This window comes from Nasonia vitripennis, chromosome 4 (assembly GCF_009193385.2).
Source record: "Nasonia vitripennis strain AsymCx chromosome 4, Nvit_psr_1.1, whole genome shotgun sequence".
NCBI lineage: Eukaryota > Metazoa > Arthropoda > Insecta > Hymenoptera > Pteromalidae > Nasonia > Nasonia vitripennis.
In genome coordinates this window covers 8,325,727-8,349,156 of record NC_045760.1, presented here as the reverse complement: position 1 = coordinate 8,349,156, position 23,430 = coordinate 8,325,727, and the positions used below count along the sequence as shown (strand labels likewise).

Here is a 23,430-nt window from a genome sequence, read left to right as displayed (position 1 = left end):
GTGCGCCGAGACGCTCATATCAACTATACATATATAGTCACTATACCATATATCGGCTTATAGTAGTACATCCGCGTGTCAATTATTAGAGATGAGCAATGCGCGTAACGCAAAAGTATACGCCGATTCCTTATGCGATTCTCTTTGCTTTGCAGGGAGAGCCTTGTCGAGGCTGAATCACAAAAGGAAGAAGCTGATTGTACGATAGTACGATTGTAGAAAGAGAAAGAAAGGGAAAAAAGTACTGAGAATTCACGGAATCCGATTCTTTTCTATAATTTTCTTCTTTTACCGCCTCCCCCATTACCTTGCAGAGATCGAAGATACAGCGGTCTACTCGCGCGGAATCAAACGTCGTTTAAAACTCGCGCGGACGAGTTTTAAGCTCTTTGTGAGGAAATGCATATCATCGCTTGTTCCGTTATTTATACGTATTTGCAATGAGATTGCTATAATTTGAACTTTGGAATAATACAAATTCGTTTGAATGATTTTACTCACATTACAAATTTATTGCAGATGCTCTTTCCCAATCTCTATCTCCGTACAACGAACTATAATATATAACTAACCGATTGATCACTATCATACAAACGCGCACACACGTCAGAATGTAAATGGGCAAAATCCAAAACAGTCAATAACACTTTGTAGCTCTAAAAGTCTGCGAAAGCTCGCCACTTATCCAGCACAACCATACAACAGTCCAGCACACGTCTGCGCCAGAGCGGATGACGCGGTTCGGGCACAAGGGAGATCGACGGCTTTAAAATTAGAAAACTAAGTCAGTGGCCGTGAGTGTTTTCGTATTCCCTCGACGCGGCGGCGCGCGGTATAGCGGCAACGGCGCAGCTATATGCATAACATACACGCACACACTCACACACGCGATCCGATCTTTGCGCGCACGTGGACTTGAATTATTTCCCCGTATAAATCTATGTTCTACGGATATAATACATCTGTGACGCGATCGCTAGGATTCAATAGAGGCGTTTTGCTATTCGTTGTTGGAGATATTGCGTGGAATGTTTTTAGAAAGTGTGCAGTACACACACACGCCGGAAAGTAAAGCCTGATTTTTCTTCTTTTAATATATATTTGGTTTGTAATTTGTTTGTGGCCGAAATGCTTGACAAATTTAATTTTTTATTCTCAGCGAAGCTAGTTGTAGAAATTATTTCTCAAACGTGACGTTGTTTGATACTTAGTCAATTTTTTTTTAATTAACTGAATTAACTAAGGCAAATTTCCATGATCGTACAGGTTGTAATTATGGCAGGATGAAAATATCGTAATTCTATGTCCACGTGTAAAATGAGTGCGAAGGTACTTTTCAAGGCCGAAGATTGTGTGCAAAGCTAAATCCTTGAATGGTCGCAGAGCGCGAGTGATTGGAAAATTGAGATTCGCGCGCCGTCAAATTTTCATTCGAACAGTCTGCGATGTATTCGTGTTCGCAAATCAGTGGATATAATGTATCTACGGACTGAAATTGCGCAATGACGCAGTAAAATAATCTTGAATTAATGGAATTTTCGTTAATTTACATGAAAAGCTGATTTATAATATGATTCGTTATAAATTATTGTGTACACTTACCTCATTCTCCTCGATCACGTATACATTTATGGATTATTAATCAACCGACGTGCTTTTGGTTATAGGAATCATGCCAAGGATTATTAAAAGAATATATAATAACAAATGGAAGGGGTTACAAATTGTGAAAACTTAATTAGACAACGACAAAATGCACCATTTTATATGTGGTGTTTGGTTAAACATCACGCATTTATTGAATTAAAAATCGTAAAAAAGAAAACAGAACCATGGACAAATAATCTAATAGACTATTAACGAAACAAAAAAAAATACAATTTTAACTAAGAATAGTAGGAAAAACGTATAGTAATAAGTTTAAACATAGGAATATATCTAATTTTTCTCTTTCTGCACTGCGAAAATTTAATATTGTGTATGTGTGTGACTTTAGATCCTTAATATTCGTTTTAAACTTGGAGATTGTTTGAGATCTACTAGTTAAAGTTATTTGTGTCACGTGCGAAAACACGCTTATGGATCGATATTGCAATAAAAACCACAAAAATGGCCCACGATAAAAAAAAATTGACTAATATATAGTAGCTGCAAGGCAAACTTATAGAGTCGCACGCCAACGAAATTTGTTAATCTATTAACAAAAAAGAACATTTGCGCTGCATTCACATTTATAAGAACCTCACCCATTGTTTTTTTTTTTTTTTTATAAAATACAGCAGTTTATTAATAATAGTGAATCATTTATCCATTCGCAGATTCATAATTCTCAGCTTAAATATACATTTATCATATCCTCACTCCATGTCTTACTGTTTATTTATATATATACGACTTCAATCCGAAGTTTTCGCCGAGTTTCCCTTATATCGTAAAGGACATTTGCTTCGTTTATTTCCGCTTGTTTCATAAATTCATATTTATATATATATTTATATCTGTGTGACTTATTTTCAATATATAATATTTAATCTTTTTCACATGATCGTAGATGAATGAAGTCTGTAGCTATATTACAATCTATTTTTCAAACTTTTTACAAATATGTGTCACGTTCATGCTAGTGGTCTTTATTTTGATGGTAAAACGTAACAAAGAATCTAATCGATTGATCCTTTGCCAATTATATATATATATATATATATATATATATATATATATATATATATATATATATATATATATATATATATATATATAATATATATATATATATATATATATATATATATATATATATATATATATATATATATATATATATATATATATCCCTATCGCATCGTTACTAAGAATTCATTACATAGTCGACAAACTGTTTAATTTAACTAATGAAATCTCTCTTTACGTTTAATTGAACTCGTTGAAAAGTAATAGTTTACTGGAAAATCGTATAAACATCGTAAATTGGTGCATGACTCATGTGAGGTGCGCATTGGCATTATTTATGACTTACGTGTACCAAAGAATTATGAACGTTCGAATTTTGCATCTAAACTGTAAGTATCAAGATAAATTCATTTCAACTTTCAACAAATTTTCAACTCTCTACCTACTACGTACAAAATATAATCGTTCTAACTTCATGCAGAAATAAAATAGAATTTTTTACATTATCATAAGTAAGCTAGCATTTTAAGAACATTAAATTATTTGTAAACTTAGCTTTTACCTACTCTAAGTACATAATATCAACTCGAAATCTTCCTAAGGTCTGATTTAGGTTTCATTAGTTAAATTAAACCCTAGCTCAATGTAAAGTGCGAGGGAAGGTTTCTAAAATTGCCACAAGGCACAAGCCTACTTACAAAAAAAAACGATGTTAACTAACAAGAAAAGACTACTCATATACTTTGTGTATCATTGATGCGTCACGATGCACAAAAATCGCTTATCTCTTGTTTAGAAATTATATGTAATAGTGTATATGTAAAAGTCTCGGTATATCTTGATCGACGAGAGTTGCATATCCGCCAAATAAATAATAATTACACTATGGTACTTATATGTGTGTGTGTATGTGTATGTGTATATATATATATATATATATATATATATATATATATATATATATAAACTCTTGTTCATATAGTCTTTTTCGTATATATACCCGTTTGCAAACTGTCACTATGAGAACCGATTACCGCTGCACTCGCGGACGTTTTCTTAGAGCGAATCACACGCGAACACGCCTTCGTTTTTCTTTCTTTGCATCTTGCATTTATATATTGATCCTGCCATGCAATTCTTCATCTTCTCTTACCTCTTCATCGTTTCCTAGGTATAGGAGAACTTAATTTTACCATTTGTACTATACATTCAACGAATATGCATCGGCGAAGAACATTATAGCTGCTACGTAAGAAACTGCCGTTTAATGACTTAATCTCCATTCGAACTTGCTGGAATCGCCGACGTCGGGCTTTAGACCATTTACACGAGCAATTTGATTGCGAGCTCTGATTATGCTAGTTGAAATCGAAACGCTACTTTTTGTTCTTAAGAGGATGTGCAAATATTTGACCGAGCTATTTTAAAATCTTTAAATTTTTTGTACAGACGTGTCTAATTACTACACAGCGAAAGCCTAGTTTTCAATCTTGCCATTAGAATGTTGTAAATATTACACAGGATCAGCAGATTTTTTTAAAACTGTGATATAACGCGCATTTGAATGTCAAGTGGATCTACTTTTCTATGCAACTCGGTCGGTAAAGTGACATTTCCACATCGCCTTAATAGGCTCTTTGAACATCACCGAGTACCTGTATTATTGATATCTCGGTTATTGCAATTACTTAGCAAAAATGACTTTTGCAAAATTATAAGATAAATTTTAAACATTAAGTAGAAATAAAAATCTAACAAAATGCTCGTAGTGTTTCACTTCTAATCATAGCCAGTACAATTTGAGTCAATAAAATTAAAAAAAAAATTGTTTGAGACAATTTTACCTTGTAAAAAATAAAGAGCCGCTCCAAAAAAACTACATAACCAAGAGCCTTGCGGACGTGCATCGCGACTATATGGACAGAGTCTCTTTAATGAGCTTCTTCATAGTGTTGCCCATGGTGGTGACAGATGGCCCAGAGGTTGTAAAGTTCAGCTTGAATAGATACGGCTGAATATCGGGATACGACGTATCGAAGATCAAATCAAGCTCGGCTTGATTCGGCATCTTAGGCAGGTAGTCGTGTCGGTTCATTACCTCCGTGATGTAGAGAATCTTGTCGGTGAGAAGGTCACCGACCTTCTCGCGGCAGATCTGTCTCTCGTGTTCCGTGGCGAGTTTGATGAGCTCGAGCCTGACGGTCCAAACCTCCCAGGGTATGCATTCGGTGGCGAAGGGCCAGCGATTCTTCTTCTTTTGGAAGAACTCGAGGGATATCTGTCCGGAACCGGGGCTGCCGTTCGAGCGCAGCGCCTCTGAGAAGCCCGAGATCTCGCGCTTCAGTGTCTGGTCGAGGTGGGCCGACGAGCAGCAGACATAGGTGAAATCGATGAAGTCGCAGTCGACGTCCTGGTAGCCAACCGTTCCGACTGAATAGCTGCCCTCCTGCTTGTATTTGAACTTGCCAAGACTTCGGTGGAAGAGCACGCTGTGGAAGATGCTCGCCACTGCCTCATCGACTTGGCGACCCTCCATGCTCAGCTCAAACAGCTGCGTGCGTGCGTTCATGATGACGGACTTCTAAAATATGCGAAATGTACATGAGTTCTTTGTATTCCCAGAAGGATAAAGAAATTTTTCGAGATTTACTTTACTCTACTTTGATATGTCTCTTTTTAAAATTAAGATGATTCCTTAATAGCAGTGTTAACAATAAAAATGAATTTGACCACTTGACAGTGTAATCGTTAAAAAACACTGCAGATGTTACAATCTCTTACTATATTCGTATACCCAATGTGCAATAACAATTTCAAGCTCTATTTATTTTTATCACACATTTGTGAAATAAGCCATGACGAAATGTGAACTTGTATGACTTTTAAAAGAGCTTCAAAAGAACCTTTGTCTAGCTAAATTTTAGAACCAGCTTTAAATAATACAAACTACATTATCCACTAGAACTTACAAATTTACAAGTAAAACTTTGACTCTGCACGATTGTCACGTACCTGTGAATATAGTCTGAGATATCTTTCACGTAAATGCAAAACCTATGTACAACAATGAAAGAAATTGCTACAACGGCAACAACGAAAGCACTGTACAGATGAATTTGACTGTCACCTCGAGTGAGCCTGATCGAACAACCTCGATGAAAAGTAAACACAGTTGGACGGTCAGTGCCTTATATGCACTGCATGCACAAGGACAACGACCAACAAGCCTTGACTCATCGCTTCTTACCTAACCTCAAATCAGTGCGTCTCTGGCGAAGAAACAATGCATGCCAAGTCTATCGACGGAAGCACATTAGTCATCCTTGTTCCAGTGCATCAGCTCCAGTGTCGACCTTTGCGCAGGTTCTCTCTCAAAATCAACAACTCCAGTTCGCTCTCCGTCTCTAGACGACTGTGGAAAAAAGCAGACAACCTAGTCAGCATCAAAACACATGCATATTTTACTCTGCACGCTGCTACTATATTGCTGACTATTTACGTAACTATTATAACCCCCAAACGTCAGAAAATTTCTTTCAACTCCCGACGCGCTTACCTCGGAAAAGCGCAGCGTGTATCGATGCGTATATCTATCTTCTCTAAGCCTTGGCGTCTTCCTCGTTGTTTTCCATGGCGGAGTTTAAGAGTATTAAAGGGACGACGCCAACAACTATACTACTCGCACTTCCGTGTCCTCGTTCTGCGCGACGACGCTGCGTTTGTAAATGCACTCTCTTGGCGTTGTTATTATTATGGTCGTGGCGACTGCTGACGAGTGACGAGCTGTCTCGCAGCAGCGCGACGTCGCATTCTCTTTCTCTCTCTTTTTCGAGAAGACTGTCTACTACTGTACACTCTAGTCTGGGGTATATATAGTATTGGTGCTGACGATGCGCTCGGTATAAACAGGAGCAGCTGGTGTGTTCGCCTACAGTCTACACTACTGCTGAGCTGATGCGCATGACGCTGTGAGCACGCGCCGTTTTACCCCCACCCAAGCCACATCGGCGTGACCAATTTTTGCTCTCTATACCTATATACATATAGTTATTATAGGATGACGATGAAGCAGTGCATTCTGCGCATGTGCTTTTCGTTGTTATTATTGCACTATTTCGGTAGGCTACGTAACTACCGCCGACAGCGCCAATTTTTGCGGACAAATTTGGCAAAACTAAAGTCCTAAACAAACTTTTTTTGACAAATACAAAAAAATAATATAACTTTAAAGTAACAAATTATTTGATATGTAACGTAATAACCAAAATAAAGGAGATTCATACAAAATTTTGCTTAAAATCATAGAAATATTAATTGTAGGACCCTTGTTTTGTCACGTCTAGATGGCATTTGCGTTGCGCGCCCAGAGGTAGTTACGTAGCGTATAGTAGGCCCTTTCGCGTGTTTTCTTCTTGTTTCTGTTAATTCCAATGGAGTTTGAGCTGACTGAATTTTATATATAAGTTAAAAAATAAAATGACCAAAAATAACTGGGCATTTTTATTTTAAATTTTGTGATTCAGGCAGCGCATAATGTATAATTTTGAAATAGGTACGTCATTCGCAGTCTGTAAGTCTTTATCGCGTTTTAGAAATAATTGGAGCAACTACGATTGTCGATCGAAAAGTATTCGAAAAACTGGAGCAACAAAAACACATTAATTCTAGAACGTTATACGACGCGCAGACAACTAAAACTAAGAAATAACAAAATGAGTCAAGATAATTCTATCAAATCTCTGTCGCCTCTCTTATCGAGTGTTATATTGAATTCGCTGTTTCAACTTTTTCAGAGGAAATTATATGAATAAATCTACAGTGTTTACGTTAAAAAAAAACAATATCAACTTTATAGCATAAAATTGGTGATGACTTAATGTTTACAATTCCTAAAGCATGGTAAAAGAAATAATCATCGTCTTTTAATAAAATACAACAAAATTACAAAATAACAGTTTAAAATTCGCGGCTAAAGCGCCATCTACAAAAAAAAATGTCGCTTCAATCAACGACGCGATTGGTGATTGGTCGGTCATTCCTATAACGTACGTCTGTAACGTTCAAATTTCGAACAGTCCGCCGGCGTTGTGTCGCGAGTGTCGCGACTGCAGCAGCGTTATGGGATATGTCAACAACTTTCTACACCAGATCGAGGCATGATGGCGAGTGTCCGTTAAAACTGTGCTGAAAAGTCGTGTGTTTTCGGGAACGGATCCTGGAATCAGTGCCGTGAGCAGCATTTTCTGATAGCCGAGAGTTCAGACCAAAATCCAGGAAAATGAAGTCTGCGTAAGTTTCTTTCGCTGGTATAGCGTGATTAACCTACTTGTAATTTTTGGCGCTCAAAAGGAGACGCCTCCACTTGTTGCTAATATTAAAGCTGATCCTTTTTCATGATTTTATCCATTAATGTTCTGGATATTACTACTTTTCGTGTAATTTTATTTTCTAGATATTATTTTAGTTTGGTTATAATGTTTTAGCTCAATTTTTCATTCAATTCCTTAGCTTTTCATAGGCTTAGTTTATTTAGGCTTCTATAAATATTCTTACTATTTTTCTTTTTTTCTGACATGATGAAATTATTTTTAAAGACGCAAGCAAGCACCTTCATCGGCACGCAAGCCGCCTCGACCAAAGCACAGCAACAACATGGCATCAAGAGACCCAGTGCAAGTATTTTGTCGACTGAGGCCCATGCAGTTTCCCAGTGATATATCGTGCATGAAGATCTTGTCGGATACAACCATTGTCATAACACCACCAGAATCTGCTATGAACTTCAGGAATGGAGCTCAGAAGGAAATTCAGACTACCTTCACTCGTGTGTTCACAGAAAATATTTCTCAGAGGGAAGTTTTCCAAGTAGTTTCTTTACCTCTAGTGGAAAATTTGATACATGGGAAGAATGGTTTGTTGTTCACTTATGGTGTGACAGGCAGTGGAAAGACATTTACTATGACAGGAGAGCCAAATGACAGTGGTGTTATGCCAAGATGCTTGGATGTGATTTTCAACAGTATATCTAATTACCAAGCTAAAAAATTTATCTTTAAGCCTGACAAACTTAATGGTTTTGATGTACAAAGTGATACTGATGCTATGCTTGATAGACAGAATGAGCTTCATGCTGGTATCACGACGCCACGTAATCCAAAGACACCTAGGGCGTGAGTATTATAAATTGAATATTTAATCAAGTTCTTAGATAGTACAACTTAAGTTAATGTGAATTATTATTTTCTAGTCGAAAAACAGTAGCAGAAAGCGATAGTGATAGTAACCCAATAATCACCAGAGAAGTAGATGACTCCAGAACAGTTTCTGTTGATCCAGACTATGTGTATGCTGTTTTTGTCACTTATGTGGAAATTTACAATAACAGTGTTTATGATCTTCTTGAAGAAGATGAAGTTAGAGCAAAGTAAGCATCATTGTCTTATTAACTTTGTTTATCAAATAGTTCTTGTCCTTGTAACATATGCTTTTTTTTGTTATAGAACTCTACAAAGTAAGATTATTCGTGAAGACGGAAATAAAAATATGTACGTACATGCCGTCACTGAAATAGAAGTAAAAAGTTCAGATGAAGCTTTTGAAGTTTTTCAACGTGGACAACGCAGACGACGTGTCGCTCACACGGCTCTTAATGCAGAATCTAGTAGATCTCATAGTGTTTTTACTATACGTCTTGTGCAGGTAAAAATCAATATGCTTCAGATAAACAACATGAAACCAATTACTGTTTCATACTTTCGATTTTTTAATGTTATGAATGAAAATTGAAATTCGATTCTTAATAGGCACCACTAGACAGCGAGGGTGAATCCGTGATTCAAGACAAGCGAGTTGTATGCGTGAGCCAGCTATCACTGGTTGACTTGGCAGGCAGTGAGCGCACGAACCGCACGAAGAACACAGGCCAACGTCTGCGTGAGGCAGGCAACATCAACAACTCTCTCATGACACTACGATCCTGTATGGAGACACTCCGGGAGAACCAGAACCAGGGCACAAACAAAATGGTGCCTTACCGGGATTCCAAACTCACGCATTTGTTCAAGAATTATTTTGATGGAGAGGGACAGGTTCGGATGATAGTTTGCGTTAATCCACGAGCTGATGACTACGACGAAACTATTGTAAGTGATGATTCTTTTATATTTTACACTGTATTTTAATAATACTATATGTGGTAACCATTTAAAATTTTTCTGAATACAGCAAGTGATGAAATTCGCCGAGATGACCCAAGAAGTGCAGGTGGCTAGGCCTACTGTGACAAAATTGGATCTTGGTTTCACGCCCGGTAGACGGCAGGCCAACAAGGTAAGCGTCAACGAAACAAAATGATAGAAAAGATAGAATAGAGGAGTTTTGAATTTTCATTTGGTTTCAGATTTTCAAAGAAGCTCGGAGCAGATTGGAAAAAGAAGGCCGTACAGAAGCTGCAGATTTGGAAGTCGATATTGGTTTAGTTTACAGGCAAGTACTTGTAGAGAAATAAGAACATTGTCAAACTATTCTCAGTTGTTTTTACAATAATATAATTTACTTTATTCAGCCTTGGCGGACCATTCCCAGAACTGGAAATCACAAGCCCACACAACGATCAAATAATCGTAACTTTGATGAACTTTTTGGAGCAGAGAATAAATAAAAGGAATTTACTGCGCGCTGATCTAGAACAGAAACGTAAGTTCTTATAACAGTCTTAAATCATCCGATTGAAAGTGCAAATATTTCAATTGCTTTACTTAGAAATTTTTACATCTTTTTCAGAAAACGACTTTAGAAAAATGTTGTTAAACATGGAACAAGAAAATATGAATCTCAAAGTTGAAAACGCAACTTTAAAGGCCTCTGGGGCACAGCAAAAGAAAAAGGTATCTGCATTAGAAGGTCATTTGTGTAAAACAGAAGCTCAAATCGATAGTTTATTACGAAAACTCAACACAGCAAATGATACTATTAGAACTCTTCAACAAGAGGTACTTAAAAAATTAATGTATTATTAAGATGTATTAAATTTACTGGTATCGACACTAGATACTTACTTAAACCAATTTTTAGTTAAAAGATCGAGACTTGGCGTTGAATCAGCGAATGATCGACAAACAGAGAGTGAAACAGAAGTACACATCCAAAATGCAACACGAAACCGATAAAATGAATCGGGAACTTGAAATGAAACTGAAAGCTCAGCGCGAACATCTTCAGAATCAAATGAAGGATAAAGAGGACAAACTTCGTCTTGTCAAACAAATTCTTGTAGACGACAATGGCACTATTCCTGTGCTAAAAGACTCGGACGATGACGCAGGCCAGCAGCAACAGATGGTCACAAAGACACCAGGTCGACCGGATATGCGATCGCGCAGGGATCGTGTAGGAGTCTCAAATCCTCGCTACAGGCGTTCTCAAAGTGCTGACCGATGGGTCGACCATAGACCTGAAAATCTTGCGCCTCTTGGAACAGTTTTACAACCACTTATGAGGCGACGAAGAAGTATCACAAAACTTACAAGCCCTAAGGAGATAACCGATGGAGCTTCGAGATATTGCCTTACGGCGCAGAATCAAGACTCCGAGGGTGAACTTGAAACAAAGCTTTACAAAGTGAGTGTAAATTGCTTCTGAAAATTTATTTGGTTTCATGTTTACTTTGGTTATTTAAAATAAATGACGAAATCAAAGATATATTTTGTTAAATTGTAAGTTTAACGAAATTTTTTTTAATTTCCAAAGGCTGACATACTGCCGACCAGTGGTGGTGGAGCCCAGGTCGTATTTAATGACATTGAGTGTCTCAAGCAGATGTCGCCCACCGGTCAGCGCAAGCGAAGCTGTCCGCCACCTGATAAACCAGATGGTAATCATGTCAGCGCGAATTATATAAATCACTGCGCGAATCAAGAGATGACATCCAAAAGACCTAGAAAATGATCGGTAAATCATCGTAGTATGTACCAAAATGACGCATTTTGAATATTTATTGATTGAAATTGCACTCGAAGGGAGTGAATATTTATATATACTTTTTTCCACCAAGTAATTTTTGAATTACGAAAATTACTCACTTAGGACTGTAGTATTATTTTAATTTATACGATACGTATATAGTTTAATAATGAGGAAGAAGTATGAATTAACAACGTTTGAATTTAATTTTTATCCTCAGGACATATTTTAAATTTGTAATAAAGTATGTATTTACACACGTATTTTATGATCTGAGAAATGTTGAAATATAGTTTTTATACATTATTGAGGTACTTAATTGTTATATATCCTATATGAAATGAAATTAATGGTAAGGTATTATGAAATAATGACTACAGAATTAATACTTGCAATAAACTTTATTCTAAATCGTATGTGAGCTTATGATTTTTACGTCTAAAATAATCCTTATTTATTTGTAGTACGTTATAAAAAAAATTGTATTTTTACATGTGTGCGACTTTCAAATTTAATGTATCAAATTTACAGTTTTTATAATCATTAAGCTTATAACAAATAATTTTAAAGCTACGTCATTAGTTCTTAATTTTTTCGAAGTGCAGCAACATGTGAGTCGTTTTTAATAGATCATATAAAAATATCACAATAGCGACACATGATGTTCAGGTACATCATTGTTTTGAACAGTATTTTAGTTGTCATTTGCTTGAATACTTTGTATATTTTTACAAAATCCATCTAAAATAGTCTAGGCACCATTTTTAACTGCTAACCGTTTGCTTATTCTTCAGTTAATAGTATTTTTCATGAAATATTATGTCATTTGACTGGCAGAGTTTGAATACTATCAAAAACGTCAGTCTTACATTTTGAAAAAAAAAAAAATTAATACATTAACAAGAGGACGTGAAAAATAGCGATAGCATAATCTAGAATATATATATATATATATATATATATAACTGCTTTACTTAACTACTAAGGAAGTTAGATAGACTCTAGAATATATGTTTCAATAGAGTATGCAGCTATATAAACAGTGATGAATTTCTTAAAATGACTTATTACTTATACATACATTTACAAAAGATTAATTTTAATTGATTCAGATCCTCTTTAAAAATTTGCAATATACGGCAGCTTAGTTTTCAGTTCTGGCAAGCAAACAATTTTCAATTTTTTTGAAGTTTTTGAAAATGCCAACGTCTTGCAATATTTCATTCAACAACCGCATTAAAAATAAATTTAAAAAATAAATAAATTTCTAACATTTGACAGTTATTATAAAAAATCGTATATCATGCATAATCAACTGATGTTACTGTCATCTGCAAAGTTAATTTAGAATTGAATCACAACCTCGCGTTAATCCAGTTAAATAACAGTTCTCTCAATCATTCTTTCACACTCAAAATAGTAACACTTAAGATCCTTTAATCAGCAGCAGAAGTGCGGCTTCTCATCAATGCCGTGCGCGATACTCTGGTTTACCAGGACTTCTTCACTCAGCGGCACAGCCGAATGGCTCAGTCCCGAGCTATTGGAATCGTAGACTTTTAAGCTCGTGAGCAGATCCCTATCACCGTTAGAGAGCTTCACTAAGCCAAGTGCCGCTGTAAGAAAGGCTTGGTCTACGCCTTCATCAGTCAGGGCTGAGATCTCGTGATAAGTAGCACCTATAGATTCAGCATATTTTCGACACTCCTCTGAGTCGACCTTGCGCTTCTCGCTAAGATCGACCTTGTTGCCAACGAGAATCAAAACCATGGGCTCCTCGACGTTGCGCTGGAGCTCTGTTACCCACGACTTGATCGCCGTAAAGCTGTTGTACTGCGTTATGTCAAAGACCAGAAATGCTGCATTCGCGTTTCTGTAGTACATCGGCGCCATCGACCGAAATCGCTCTTGACCCGCTGTGTCCCACACCTAAAAGGAAATTGATCTTTTATCGGCATAGGTGTGTGTTGATTCTTTATCATTTTTAAGAATAAGATTTGATGAAATCGATTGCGCCTAATGACGTCAATTCGCACGTCAATGTTTTGATCATGATAAAGAAAATATGTCTCAAGTTATTTTTAACATGTTTTGTGCAGATAAGAATCAATAATGATTTCAACATCAGGTAATGGCTTCATAAACTTTTAAGTATACTGCAATCCATTAGTTGCATCAATGAATTTGTTATTGTGAGTATTGAAATTGATTTACTGAACAAAAGTGAGTGCTCTTACTTGAAATTTGATTCTGACATCTTCCAAATTTATTTTACAGGTAAAAAATGAAGCACCGATTGTTGGATTGTTTTGATGATTGAAGGCATTATTTATATATCTATTAATCAGGCTAGTCTTCCCAACACCTGTAAAAAGAAAATCATTATTATATGACTACATTATGTAAATCACAATTCCAAATATTTATAATAATCCACAAAGTCAAGTATTATTTTTATTACATAAAAGACTTGCTTACTTATGGCCAGCGAATGCGCACTCAATAATCAAATTTCATAAAAAACGAAGGTTGATTAATTAATCAGTCAAGATTACTGTTATATAAATAGTCTTAGTGCATGCATACTCCCAACTCCAAGATAACAGCTTACGAAAGTTAGGAAACTTTCATTTGCATTTAATAACAATTCATTCTCTCTATTACATAAAAGCATCTCTATATATTACAAAGCTAAGGCAATGTTTATCAGTCAGTGATACGAGACTGCGTTCTTCCTTTTGCATCCCTAAGTCCAGTGATTACTCATGAATAATTTAAAAATAGTCAAAGGATTCCCCGACATTCCAACGATATTACATTTGATACATACGAGTCAGCATAGAAGTGATAAGCACATGCATATATGATAACTTTTTGAATTGAAAGGAACCATGTCAACAAAATCATACTAGAAATTAGTAATAAACATCATAATTCAGTGTCAAATACGATCGAAGAAATTTCATTTAACATTTATTACATAATTATTCAAACCAAAACGATTTTCCACTTCAACCCAACAATGCGACCTCTAAGTACTGAAAAGCATGAAGAAGCACATGTCTTTCTGCAATAAACGTATGATCTCATTCTATAGTCACCTCACAAAGCAGCTCGGACTTACAGAAAGTCGTGACTAATAAGTAAATAACGACGATAAAACCAGTGCGAATAACAACAAACGAATTGCGCTTCTGCACGTTACATTCAAAAGTGTACACATAGAGACGTAATCTTACCTTGAGAACCGAGAAGAACGACTTTTCCCTCGACGGTTTTCATCGTCGTCTGTGTTAAACCACATCGAGCGAGAGGATAAACACCGAGTATTATCTGCGACTGTCGCCTCCTGCTTTCTTAGAGAGTATATAAGATAGGCGATTGTTATGTTTGTTCTTTTTTCGAGTTTCGCTTTTCGGATCTCTATTGCTGTGCACGACGAGCTCCAACAATGAGCGGCGACATTGTACTGCGTGTGTTGACTGTTATTATGTTGTATGTTCGCGATTTTTTCTTCGATGATCGCGCGTCGCTCGCTCAATAAGGCAGATTTCGCAGTGTCGATCAGTGATTTTTCGCTTATCGAATTGTGACGATTCGGGAGAGATGGCGTTGCAGTGATTTCGTAGTGGCGGTTGATTTTGAAACGATTACGGTATATTATTTGAAATGGTCGATATTACAAAGAATCGCAGAGCTGGACTCCGAATTTGTAAATCAGATCGTGATAGTAGACTTGACCGGGACGTAGAATGGGACATGGAAACTTTGCCTGTAATGATACATTTTTAGGCAAATTATAAGTTACAAATGATATAACGTGTATATATACTTACGACGTTCACAGCGTTAGGATAATTCTGTGGTTGCAGTCCAAACGCGCAGAATCTCTTGTATTCGGCTCCGGCCTTTCCTGGCAGGAACTGCAGCTTGTTCTTCTCCGAAACGTGACTTTCGGCATTACTACTTTCAGTTTCACAGTCGCAAGGATCAGCACAATCGACGACTTGATCGTCGCAGGGAAAGATAGTGGCCGGAGTGTAAGGTGGCAATCTACTGGCTGTGTAGAATTGTACGCCTGGTTGATCGGAATAGATCTCGAGAAACCTGGATTATAACAGTTTTGGTATAGCATTTAAAAATAATATTTTACTAAAATCGTTTGAGAATGGTTCAATGCCTTCCAGTTTTTGGGTGCAGGGCTCTAGCGACGAAAGAAACTTCCGGTTGCGAGTTTCGAAGAACGCAGAAGTTATGATCGAAGCCTTTGCCCAATGTAGCCTAACATGGAATGAATATTATTGTATCCGTGAATATGACATACACTAATCAAGCAAATTGTTGATTTACCTTGTCTACAGATTCACCTATCGTTTTTGCTATCCTAAGATCCATAGTCGTACCGCCAACACCTCGTATTGCACCCGTTGGAACCGGATCTTCGAATTCGGAGACAGTCCAGCGATCGCAGTTTAACGTGATCTTATGAGACCTCAACTCCTCTTCACCCGCGTCCTTCAAATATTCGACTCAATCTTAATTTTAATGTACTTTAATTAAAATTCTCTAAATATTTAAATGTCGCATACGTGTCCAGCAAGATTGAAGAGAGAACCATGCGACAGGTTGACAAGCGTTGGTTTCGACGTGCTCGCGCGAATACCGATCGTCAACCGATTGTCATCCGTCAGTTTGAACTTGGCCGTGACCAAAACCGCTCCAGGATAACCCTCGTCTCCATCGGCGCTCAAATAGCTCATTATCACAGAACAACCGTCCTCCAGGTGCGATTCCCAGATTCGACGACCAAATCCGTTCGTCTGAGGAAAAGAAATCAGATTGCTTGATTCGATCTTTTAACTCGATGGCTCAAGATGATGGGTCTCTTTAAAAAAAAGCGAAATTTTTGCGATCGAACTTTCCTCGTAATTAGAGCGAATCAGATAGGCTGCATTTTTACACCCCAAGCAGAATAATTAAAGTAGATCATTTCGACGCGTTAAAGAGAGACCACAAACCTCCTTGAACTTTCTTATCTCAATTGGTCGATTCATGCGAAAAAAAACTTGGAAAACGCGTGGAACTCGAGTTTCCTCCTTGTGGTTACTTAACAATCAATCGGATTTCTCGCGCGATCGTGAATTTTTTCGAAACTATATTTGCGTTCTGACACGCACTTTTACAAACATGCTAATAACGTCCCGCACATATTGCGTGTGCGTAGCTTATATAATATACCCAGCTTAAACGATTCCTTACAAGCTCGAGACAAGGAAAATTACTTGGCAGTTAATTAGTTGCTGCTTCGACGAGCTGGACAAAAAATGTTCGTTCTTTTTTGCGGCGAATATAGGCTTGCTATGAAAATTAAGAGCCACCGAGTCAAAGTGCGGATCGATATGCGCGGACGAAATTTCTTTTTGTTCCCTTACTCCGCCATGCAAGTGATGTCTGTCCATCTCGTTTCTCGTCAAGAAATAATCAGTATCCTTTATCTTGAAAGACCCGTCCATAATTCGGTTTGCGCATCGGCCGAGGATACATCCGATGTAAGAATTGAGACTTGGATCTAAGTAACCTAAACAAAAATTAAATGTGCGTTCAGAGAAATATTATTATAAAATCGAATTTTCCGAAGTTAATATCAACTAACTCTCGAGATCGTCGAAGCCAAGAACGACATCGGCTGTATCTCCGTACTTATCAGGACACTTGATTGACACGATCGTCGCCCCCCAGGTTATGACCTTGACCTCCATCCGATTAGCGTTGCACATCGTGTAGGACTTGATCTTGATTGACTCGTTCTCTTTGCCCGTACTATGGTCGCCTTCACCGCAGGACGACAGGACGGATTCGACATTTTCTAACTCGTCGTTGGGATTGTCTTCGAGATCGTATTTCAAAAATGATAATGATTTATAATTTTTAGATGGCCTCGAGATTTTCATACCTGCGCAAACTTCGCCAAAAATGCCTTCGACTATGCTTACGTTGTTGCACTTGCAATTTCGACTAGTCGTCATGTCCTTTACTCTTGACTGTATTTACTTATTATCCGATGACTTGTTGGTTAGATGGTTTTATTTTTATAATTGCAGCATAGGTATAATAAATTGACAGGCGATAGTTGTATGTTTGATCTAAAATTATACCAGTTAATGTGATTATTATAGATGAGCTGTATAGTAATTAATGACCAACGACAGTTTCATGCGTTATTTGAAATTGTTTATTAATAACCGGTAGCCTACAAGTCGCTATGTAATATTACAATTAATTGTTATATATACTATTTATAATTTTTTGTTTTTATAATTATTATTTTTTATTTATACTTTAATGTACAATACTTGGAAAAATACACGAATTTTCAGTGCAGGTCAGACAGCGAATTACACTTTCCGCTTTTTTTTCATATATTTCGCTTTTCTCTAAACGCGTGTACTATATATAATCAAACGTCGATAAAATGTCTATGCTGCTGTCCATGTATAGCTAAACAAGAAACCAAAGACTTGGAGTTATCGTCTTTACAAACATGCATTTCTCTCTCGCGTCTATTTTAGTCGATTGAAAGTTCTGTTTAGTCTCTGTCACACTTTAGTTTTTTCACATACTATTGATATAAGTTCAAAGGTTCGGGAAAACACTTTCTCGTAAATCCTAGTATGGGTGTGAGTTAATATTCATACAAAGACAAGACAAATATACAGATTTTTTGCGTTTTAAAAAATTCCCGTTTGAACTACCAAAAACATAGATTATTATAGCAATGCTTGCATCTCAAATTATAAAAAATTTCACATAATCATATATTTGACACGTTCTCGTATTCGTTATAAATTGAATAATCATGCTTTTTCACCTGACTCGAAGTAAGACACTGACATATTCCTGCATTGTATTCTACATTTTCACTTAACTCATCGTCTTCACTTTTATTAAATCTCTCAAATGTTTCATTAATAAGGCGAACATACCAAAGCAGTCACGTTTTTCCTCAGAGTACACGTATATATGCAGAGAACACATTGCATTATTTTTCTTTTTCAGCAGCTTATACGATATAAATAAATACAACATCCTAAAGCCCTAATGAGTCGTTAAAATTTATTTCCTTTGCCTCTTCTTTTATTATCTTTTTTTTTATTTTTTTCTCTCTCCATTATACTTATACTCGTTTGCTTATACACATTTATACGTCTCTCTTTCTCTTTCTAAAAGGATCATGCTTGGTACGAAAGATCCATTCACATTTATATGCTTGAGGATCCTACGGTTTTACTTGCTATAATATTTATAGAACTATTTTTTCACCATTCATATCATGTATATACTGAGCAGATTTTGTTTTTCTTTTTTTTTTGCGACTGAAGTTCTAAATATGTTGGGTATCGGCACGGAAAATTTTTAGTTTCAATGAAACTATAATATTGTTCTAATCGTATGATCGTTGACTAAAAATTGTAGAAAAAATTGAAAATTACGAAATTTATGGGTAAACTTTCATGTTTATCTTCACATTTTCTTAGTTTCAACTTTACGTTATATTCGGTAGTGTGATAGTAAAGTTTCGTCATTTGTAATTAATATGATTTGCAACTATTAATATTATACAATCGATACGCCCGTCGATGCTTTGTCAATAATTTTTAAATACGTGCATCTCTTTTTAATGTTCAGGAAATTATACTTTACCGATATAATTAATCAATTTGAATTCTAATAAGATGTTTAAAGATAAATTGAGTCTATATTTAGCTTCATAATTGATAAGAAATTATCAACATAAAATTCATCGCTAACGCTTCTTAAATTTGAAAAATCGCATTTATCTAAAAGAAAAACAGCCCGAACTTCCTTACGTACATAGCAGGGCTTATCTCGATTTTTAAAATTTTTTACAATTTAATATTGCCGATAACTTGCTAAGTATGTCATCTTATCCTCTTCATTACTCAATAAACCGCATTTGTATATCGCATTTACAAAAAGAAATCCTTTAACCGTAGCTTAATTATCGAATTTTTTCATCGGGCTCCAATAACGCAATAATTAATCATCTTGGTCGTGTTGTATTGTACGAGATTTACAAATCGTGATTAGCGTATCCAAGGCTGATATGAGTCAGCTTTATTAATTTTTTATTTAATCTTTTTCTCGTCGCCCTGACTATATACGCACAATTGTATAATTCATAATATACTTCGTTACGTATAATGCCAACGTATAAATAATCACCGCATTGATATTTTTTATTTATCTTTTATTTAGAAATATATACGTTAATGTAAACGGTCAAAGTTTGAAATTATATATAATCATATATACTTTATTTTGTAATAAAAACTCCCGATGGTGGTCGATCTCTTTTGCGCATATCATTTGAGTATACCTTTTCCATTAATAATTGTTATATTTAGAGTAAACACTTCATACTAAAACCCGAGTTATATCGTATATGTTGATGATTTAATTAGTTGAACGTATTAAAATGCGAAGTATATAACATGTATATATAATTATACATAATTTTATGTAAAAAATTAAAAGAAATGCATGATGTACGAATTGAAAGACTCGTCGAACTGAATTAATGAAAAGTTACACTTAATCTATTAATCAAACGTATGTTGTTTGCAATGCAATAAAAAAAAATAAATATAGCTTAGACTAGCACTGTTGGCGACTGCGCGCTATATTACACGGAATCAATCGATCAATCAATTAATTACAGCTGCCGAGTATTCACTCGCAAAATTATAATATAATATTATTATCAACAATTCGTTATATAATTGCTAATATATTTATGCATCTAATTTTATTATGCATACCCTACAAATTAAAATGAAAAGTACTTTTCACGAATCGTCTTGGAAGCATTTTTTTTTAAATTATCTTATTTACTCCGCCTCTTTTTCTGCTTTATTTCTCTTATTCTCTCGCGTCACTCAACGTTTTTAAGTACGTGTTTATTAGCACCGCAGTTTCTCTTCCATTTCATCAGGGACCAGGAGAAGCAAGTCTTGTAAAACCTTCCTTACTTTATGCTTTGGAAACGAGTTCGAATGAGTTAGTCGTCGAGACCATTAGTCTCAGACCCGCTTCTCCATCCTGCTCGAACGTTTACAAAATTATTCGCATTACACAATCCTTATGTTATCCGGGAGAAAAGCTATCAAACAAGAAAATACGTCTTTGGCATCGATTGTATTCACATTTGTTGTCGAAAAATAATCTGAAGTTAAATTATAGGCAAGACTTTCAAACAAACAAAGAATTTTTAGTATAACAATTTAGAATTTCATGACAGTATTTTTTATTGAGGATAGCTTTTTTCGCAGTCGCTGGCTTAGAGAGTAAATTACAATTAATCGACTTAATTTCGAATTAAATCATAACAAATAAGCTTTGTCAACTAACCGTACAATTTATTCGCGTATTTCGTACGATCTTTATCACGTATAATAATCAATTACCTAAGCGCAAATGCGATGTATATACGCTCGTCTTAATAATGCGATCGATATATAATCATATAAAATGACAAAAAATTGCATATATGCCAATATAAATTCTATATTTTTCAGAAGTTTCAAACATTTGCTTGATTTGAATATATAATTGTTAATACTTATAGATCATTATAAATTAATTTTTATAATTGTTTTAATTTTTATTGCAATAATAATATTCATCATTGTTTGTATTCTAATATTAATAATTTTTCATTTCATATATTTTTATTGCACTATAATTAATCGAAATAAAAACTAATAATAGTATATTTCTAATTTTAATCATTTAATCGCATCCTATATAATAATTATATTATTGTTTCTCCCCACTGAGTATCTTAAAAATCTTAAATATCATTAAAATTATTGAATATCATTCACAAGTAAACATTCTATAAAGAAAACTGCTTGAAACCTCTGAAAAGACTGACTGGCTTCCAGAATAGTCATAACTTTCATATTATATACACGCGATTTCGCGATGTAGCCTACAATACTGATGATAGCAGAAATCCAGATTTGAATCTGCAAATACATTTCTTTGTCGGTAAGCTATAAGAATTAAATGAAACTCAGGTATATGACACAAATAAAGTGTAATTTATAATGAGCTGAATTTAAAAAGTTGATGAAAACGTTTAACGTTATCAAGACAAACAATTACATGGACGTTCGGCAAAACGTTATACTAGGGAAACATGCTCAACTATACAGTATGAGTAACGGAAACACAGACTAAGGGTCGTGATAAAAGTATAAAACGTATTCAGTAAAAAAAGTTTTTGATTCGTTAAATAATAAAAACAAGTACGCATCGTTGTGCGACTACATTTTGATTGTTTTCTAAATGCACGAAGCAAAATCATAAATATACCTAAGGATTCCGTAAATACGTGTATATGGCAAATTGGAGGAATGTGAGGACTCGACGATATTTCTACGCTTCGATCAAATCGGGATCTTCGCTTTATAACGTGTGTATTTACAAATACCGATTTCTATATGCGTCACTAAAGTGATAACTGTCAAACTGCTCTCAGTACTTAGCTATACTAATAAAACCATGAGCATACACGCAATCCATACTTCAATATTGTATATCAACTTTTCTTCCGGATTGTACTAAATACTGATTGAGAAAGAACTCGCCGTCTTGATGAAAACATGATCGGCGCATGCACGATTCACACAAAAGAACAGTCACCGCGGGACCTGCAAAACAATGTACAAAGTCTCTATCTCTATCATATAGGGTTTTGAAAAACATTTCGCAAATCTGATACTTTTCCACCAAGCCAAAGCGCGCTCGCATTTAAATATTTTAAACTTCGCAGCGTCTTCAATTATTCGCTGTACAATGCACATTTTAAATATATTACAATAAAAAAAAAGTACGCGTTCGCGTTCTGTCCGAATTCGAAGCAATAAAAATTTCTCGACAAGATTCGAGAGCAATTCTTTCCACGGGGGAATGTCGTCTGTTCCTCTCGGGCATAGTGCGCGAGCAAACGTCACCACAAGTCAATTCACTCGATTCGGAATGTAACGGATGCAAAAGGGAGAAAACAGTCCATCGATGCCTAAAGCTCGTAGTCGTCGCTTGGATTGCCAATAAAATTCACTTTGATTACAATGGGAATAATGCGCCTGCCGCGTCGCAATATTCAAAACATTAAGAGCTAGGCAATATGCTCATATAACTTTGTGAACTAAAAATCCTCGCAATAAAGCAAGTTTTTCCGGAGCATATACTAACCATTATATACTGGAATGTTATGAATCGTTGCGTTCCTCGCTAGGATTCGGGTCGTGTGATTAAAATGAGTCTAGTCCGCGATGGCTTAATTCGACGCGTTCAAATCCATCGCAGAAGGCAGTGAGTTTGCAGAGTGCTCGATAGAACGTGAATAGCGCATTAAACTCTCCGCACCTCCACGTCCCCTCGAAGCAAGAAAATCTCGCGACGAATCGCACGTCATCAGCGTATAACATCGTCTTAGATCAGCCAGTGCTATGATAAGAACTCGCGTTCTAGTTCGGTGATGCTGGGTTTACGATTCCGGCTGATACGACGACTGCCCTGAAGCGGGCTCGTGATCTCCGGCGTCTGGGGATGAGGTACGAAGACTTCTCGGTCGAAGGTTACCGGGGAAAAGCGCACTCGGCCCAACGAAATCTGACTGTCCTTTGCTGATACGTAACTCGAATCCTCCGAGGTTAGCGAATCCGGGGGCGTTGGGTTTGTTGGTGTACCTGTGCATAGGAACATTTTGCT

General features: G+C 36.0%; 5 protein-coding genes and 1 long non-coding RNA gene across 22 annotated transcripts in view; 2 read left to right on the top strand and 4 right to left on the bottom strand.

Moving 5' to 3' along the window:
- The window catches only part of LOC100117840 (neuropeptide F receptor), an 88,472-nt gene extending 87,678 nt beyond the window's left edge, over positions 1-794 (bottom strand). Inside the window, exon 1 of one of the 2 annotated variants that reach the window (XM_032599115.1) lies at positions 502-794. The gene's annotated coding sequence lies outside the window, so the exon portion shown is untranslated. The remainder of the gene's footprint in view (positions 1-501) is intronic. The other variant, XM_008208476.4, reaches the window with a different exon arrangement.
- Positions 795-2,819: 2,025 nt separating this feature from the next.
- LOC100115670 (autophagy-related protein 101) lies at positions 2,820-6,615 on the bottom strand. Of its 5 annotated transcripts, none has more exons than XM_031929660.2 (3): positions 6,227-6,615; positions 5,923-6,082; positions 2,820-5,251 (listed from the first exon to the last, which is right to left on the bottom strand). In XM_031929660.2, exon 3 carries the CDS (start codon positions 5,237-5,239, stop codon positions 4,583-4,585), a length of 657 nt encoding a protein of 218 aa, XP_031785520.1. In that variant the 5' UTR covers positions 5,240-5,251; positions 5,923-6,082; positions 6,227-6,615; the 3' UTR covers positions 2,820-4,582. The 5 variants fall into 5 exon arrangements, with proteins under 5 accessions (XP_031785520.1, XP_031785519.1, XP_031785521.1 ...); XM_031929659.2 differs by having other exon boundaries at positions 5,918-6,082; positions 6,227-6,614; XM_031929661.2 differs by having other exon boundaries at positions 2,820-5,248; positions 5,918-6,082; positions 6,227-6,397.
- Positions 6,616-7,463: 848 nt separating this feature from the next.
- On the top strand, positions 7,464-11,972 carry LOC100117806 (kinesin 6). The gene is made up of 11 exons (XM_001601895.6): positions 7,464-7,959; positions 8,265-8,840; positions 8,918-9,094; positions 9,171-9,369; positions 9,474-9,812; positions 9,895-9,999; positions 10,070-10,155; positions 10,235-10,365; positions 10,453-10,661; positions 10,744-11,289; positions 11,419-11,972. Exons 1-11 carry the CDS (start codon positions 7,949-7,951, stop codon positions 11,614-11,616), a joined length of 2,577 nt encoding a protein of 858 aa, XP_001601945.2. The 5' UTR covers positions 7,464-7,948; the 3' UTR covers positions 11,617-11,972.
- Positions 11,973-12,988: 1,016 nt separating this feature from the next.
- On the top strand, positions 12,989-13,825 carry LOC107981043. Its single transcript, XR_001729128.3, has 2 exons — positions 12,989-13,591; positions 13,731-13,825. It is a non-coding gene; the product is annotated as an uncharacterized LOC107981043 (long non-coding RNA).
- Positions 13,826-15,266: 1,441 nt separating this feature from the next.
- Positions 15,267-17,755, bottom strand: LOC100117765 (aldose 1-epimerase-like). Of its 3 annotated transcripts, none has more exons than XM_031929657.2 (8): positions 17,585-17,755; positions 17,285-17,518; positions 16,914-17,209; positions 16,221-16,451; positions 15,982-16,146; positions 15,812-15,912; positions 15,468-15,738; positions 15,267-15,403 (listed from the first exon to the last, which is right to left on the bottom strand). In XM_031929657.2, exons 1-8 carry the CDS (start codon positions 17,655-17,657, stop codon positions 15,311-15,313), a joined length of 1,464 nt encoding a protein of 487 aa, XP_031785517.1. In that variant the 5' UTR covers positions 17,658-17,755; the 3' UTR covers positions 15,267-15,310. The 3 variants fall into 3 exon arrangements, with proteins under 3 accessions (XP_031785517.1, XP_016840574.1, XP_032455001.1); XM_016985085.3 differs by having other exon boundaries at positions 17,064-17,209; XM_032599110.1 differs by having other exon boundaries at positions 17,625-17,724.
- Positions 17,756-18,104: 349 nt separating this feature from the next.
- Positions 18,105-23,430, bottom strand: part of LOC100117604 (mitogen-activated protein kinase kinase kinase 11) — a 34,483-nt gene continuing 29,157 nt past the window's right edge. For all 10 annotated transcript variants that reach the window (XM_031929653.2, XM_032599108.1, XM_031929647.2 and 7 more), the window contains one exon: positions 18,105-23,408. In XM_031929653.2, coding sequence (XP_031785513.1) covers positions 23,167-23,408 — 242 coding nt within the window. In that variant the 3' untranslated portion in view covers positions 18,105-23,166. The remainder of the gene's footprint in view (positions 23,409-23,430) is intronic.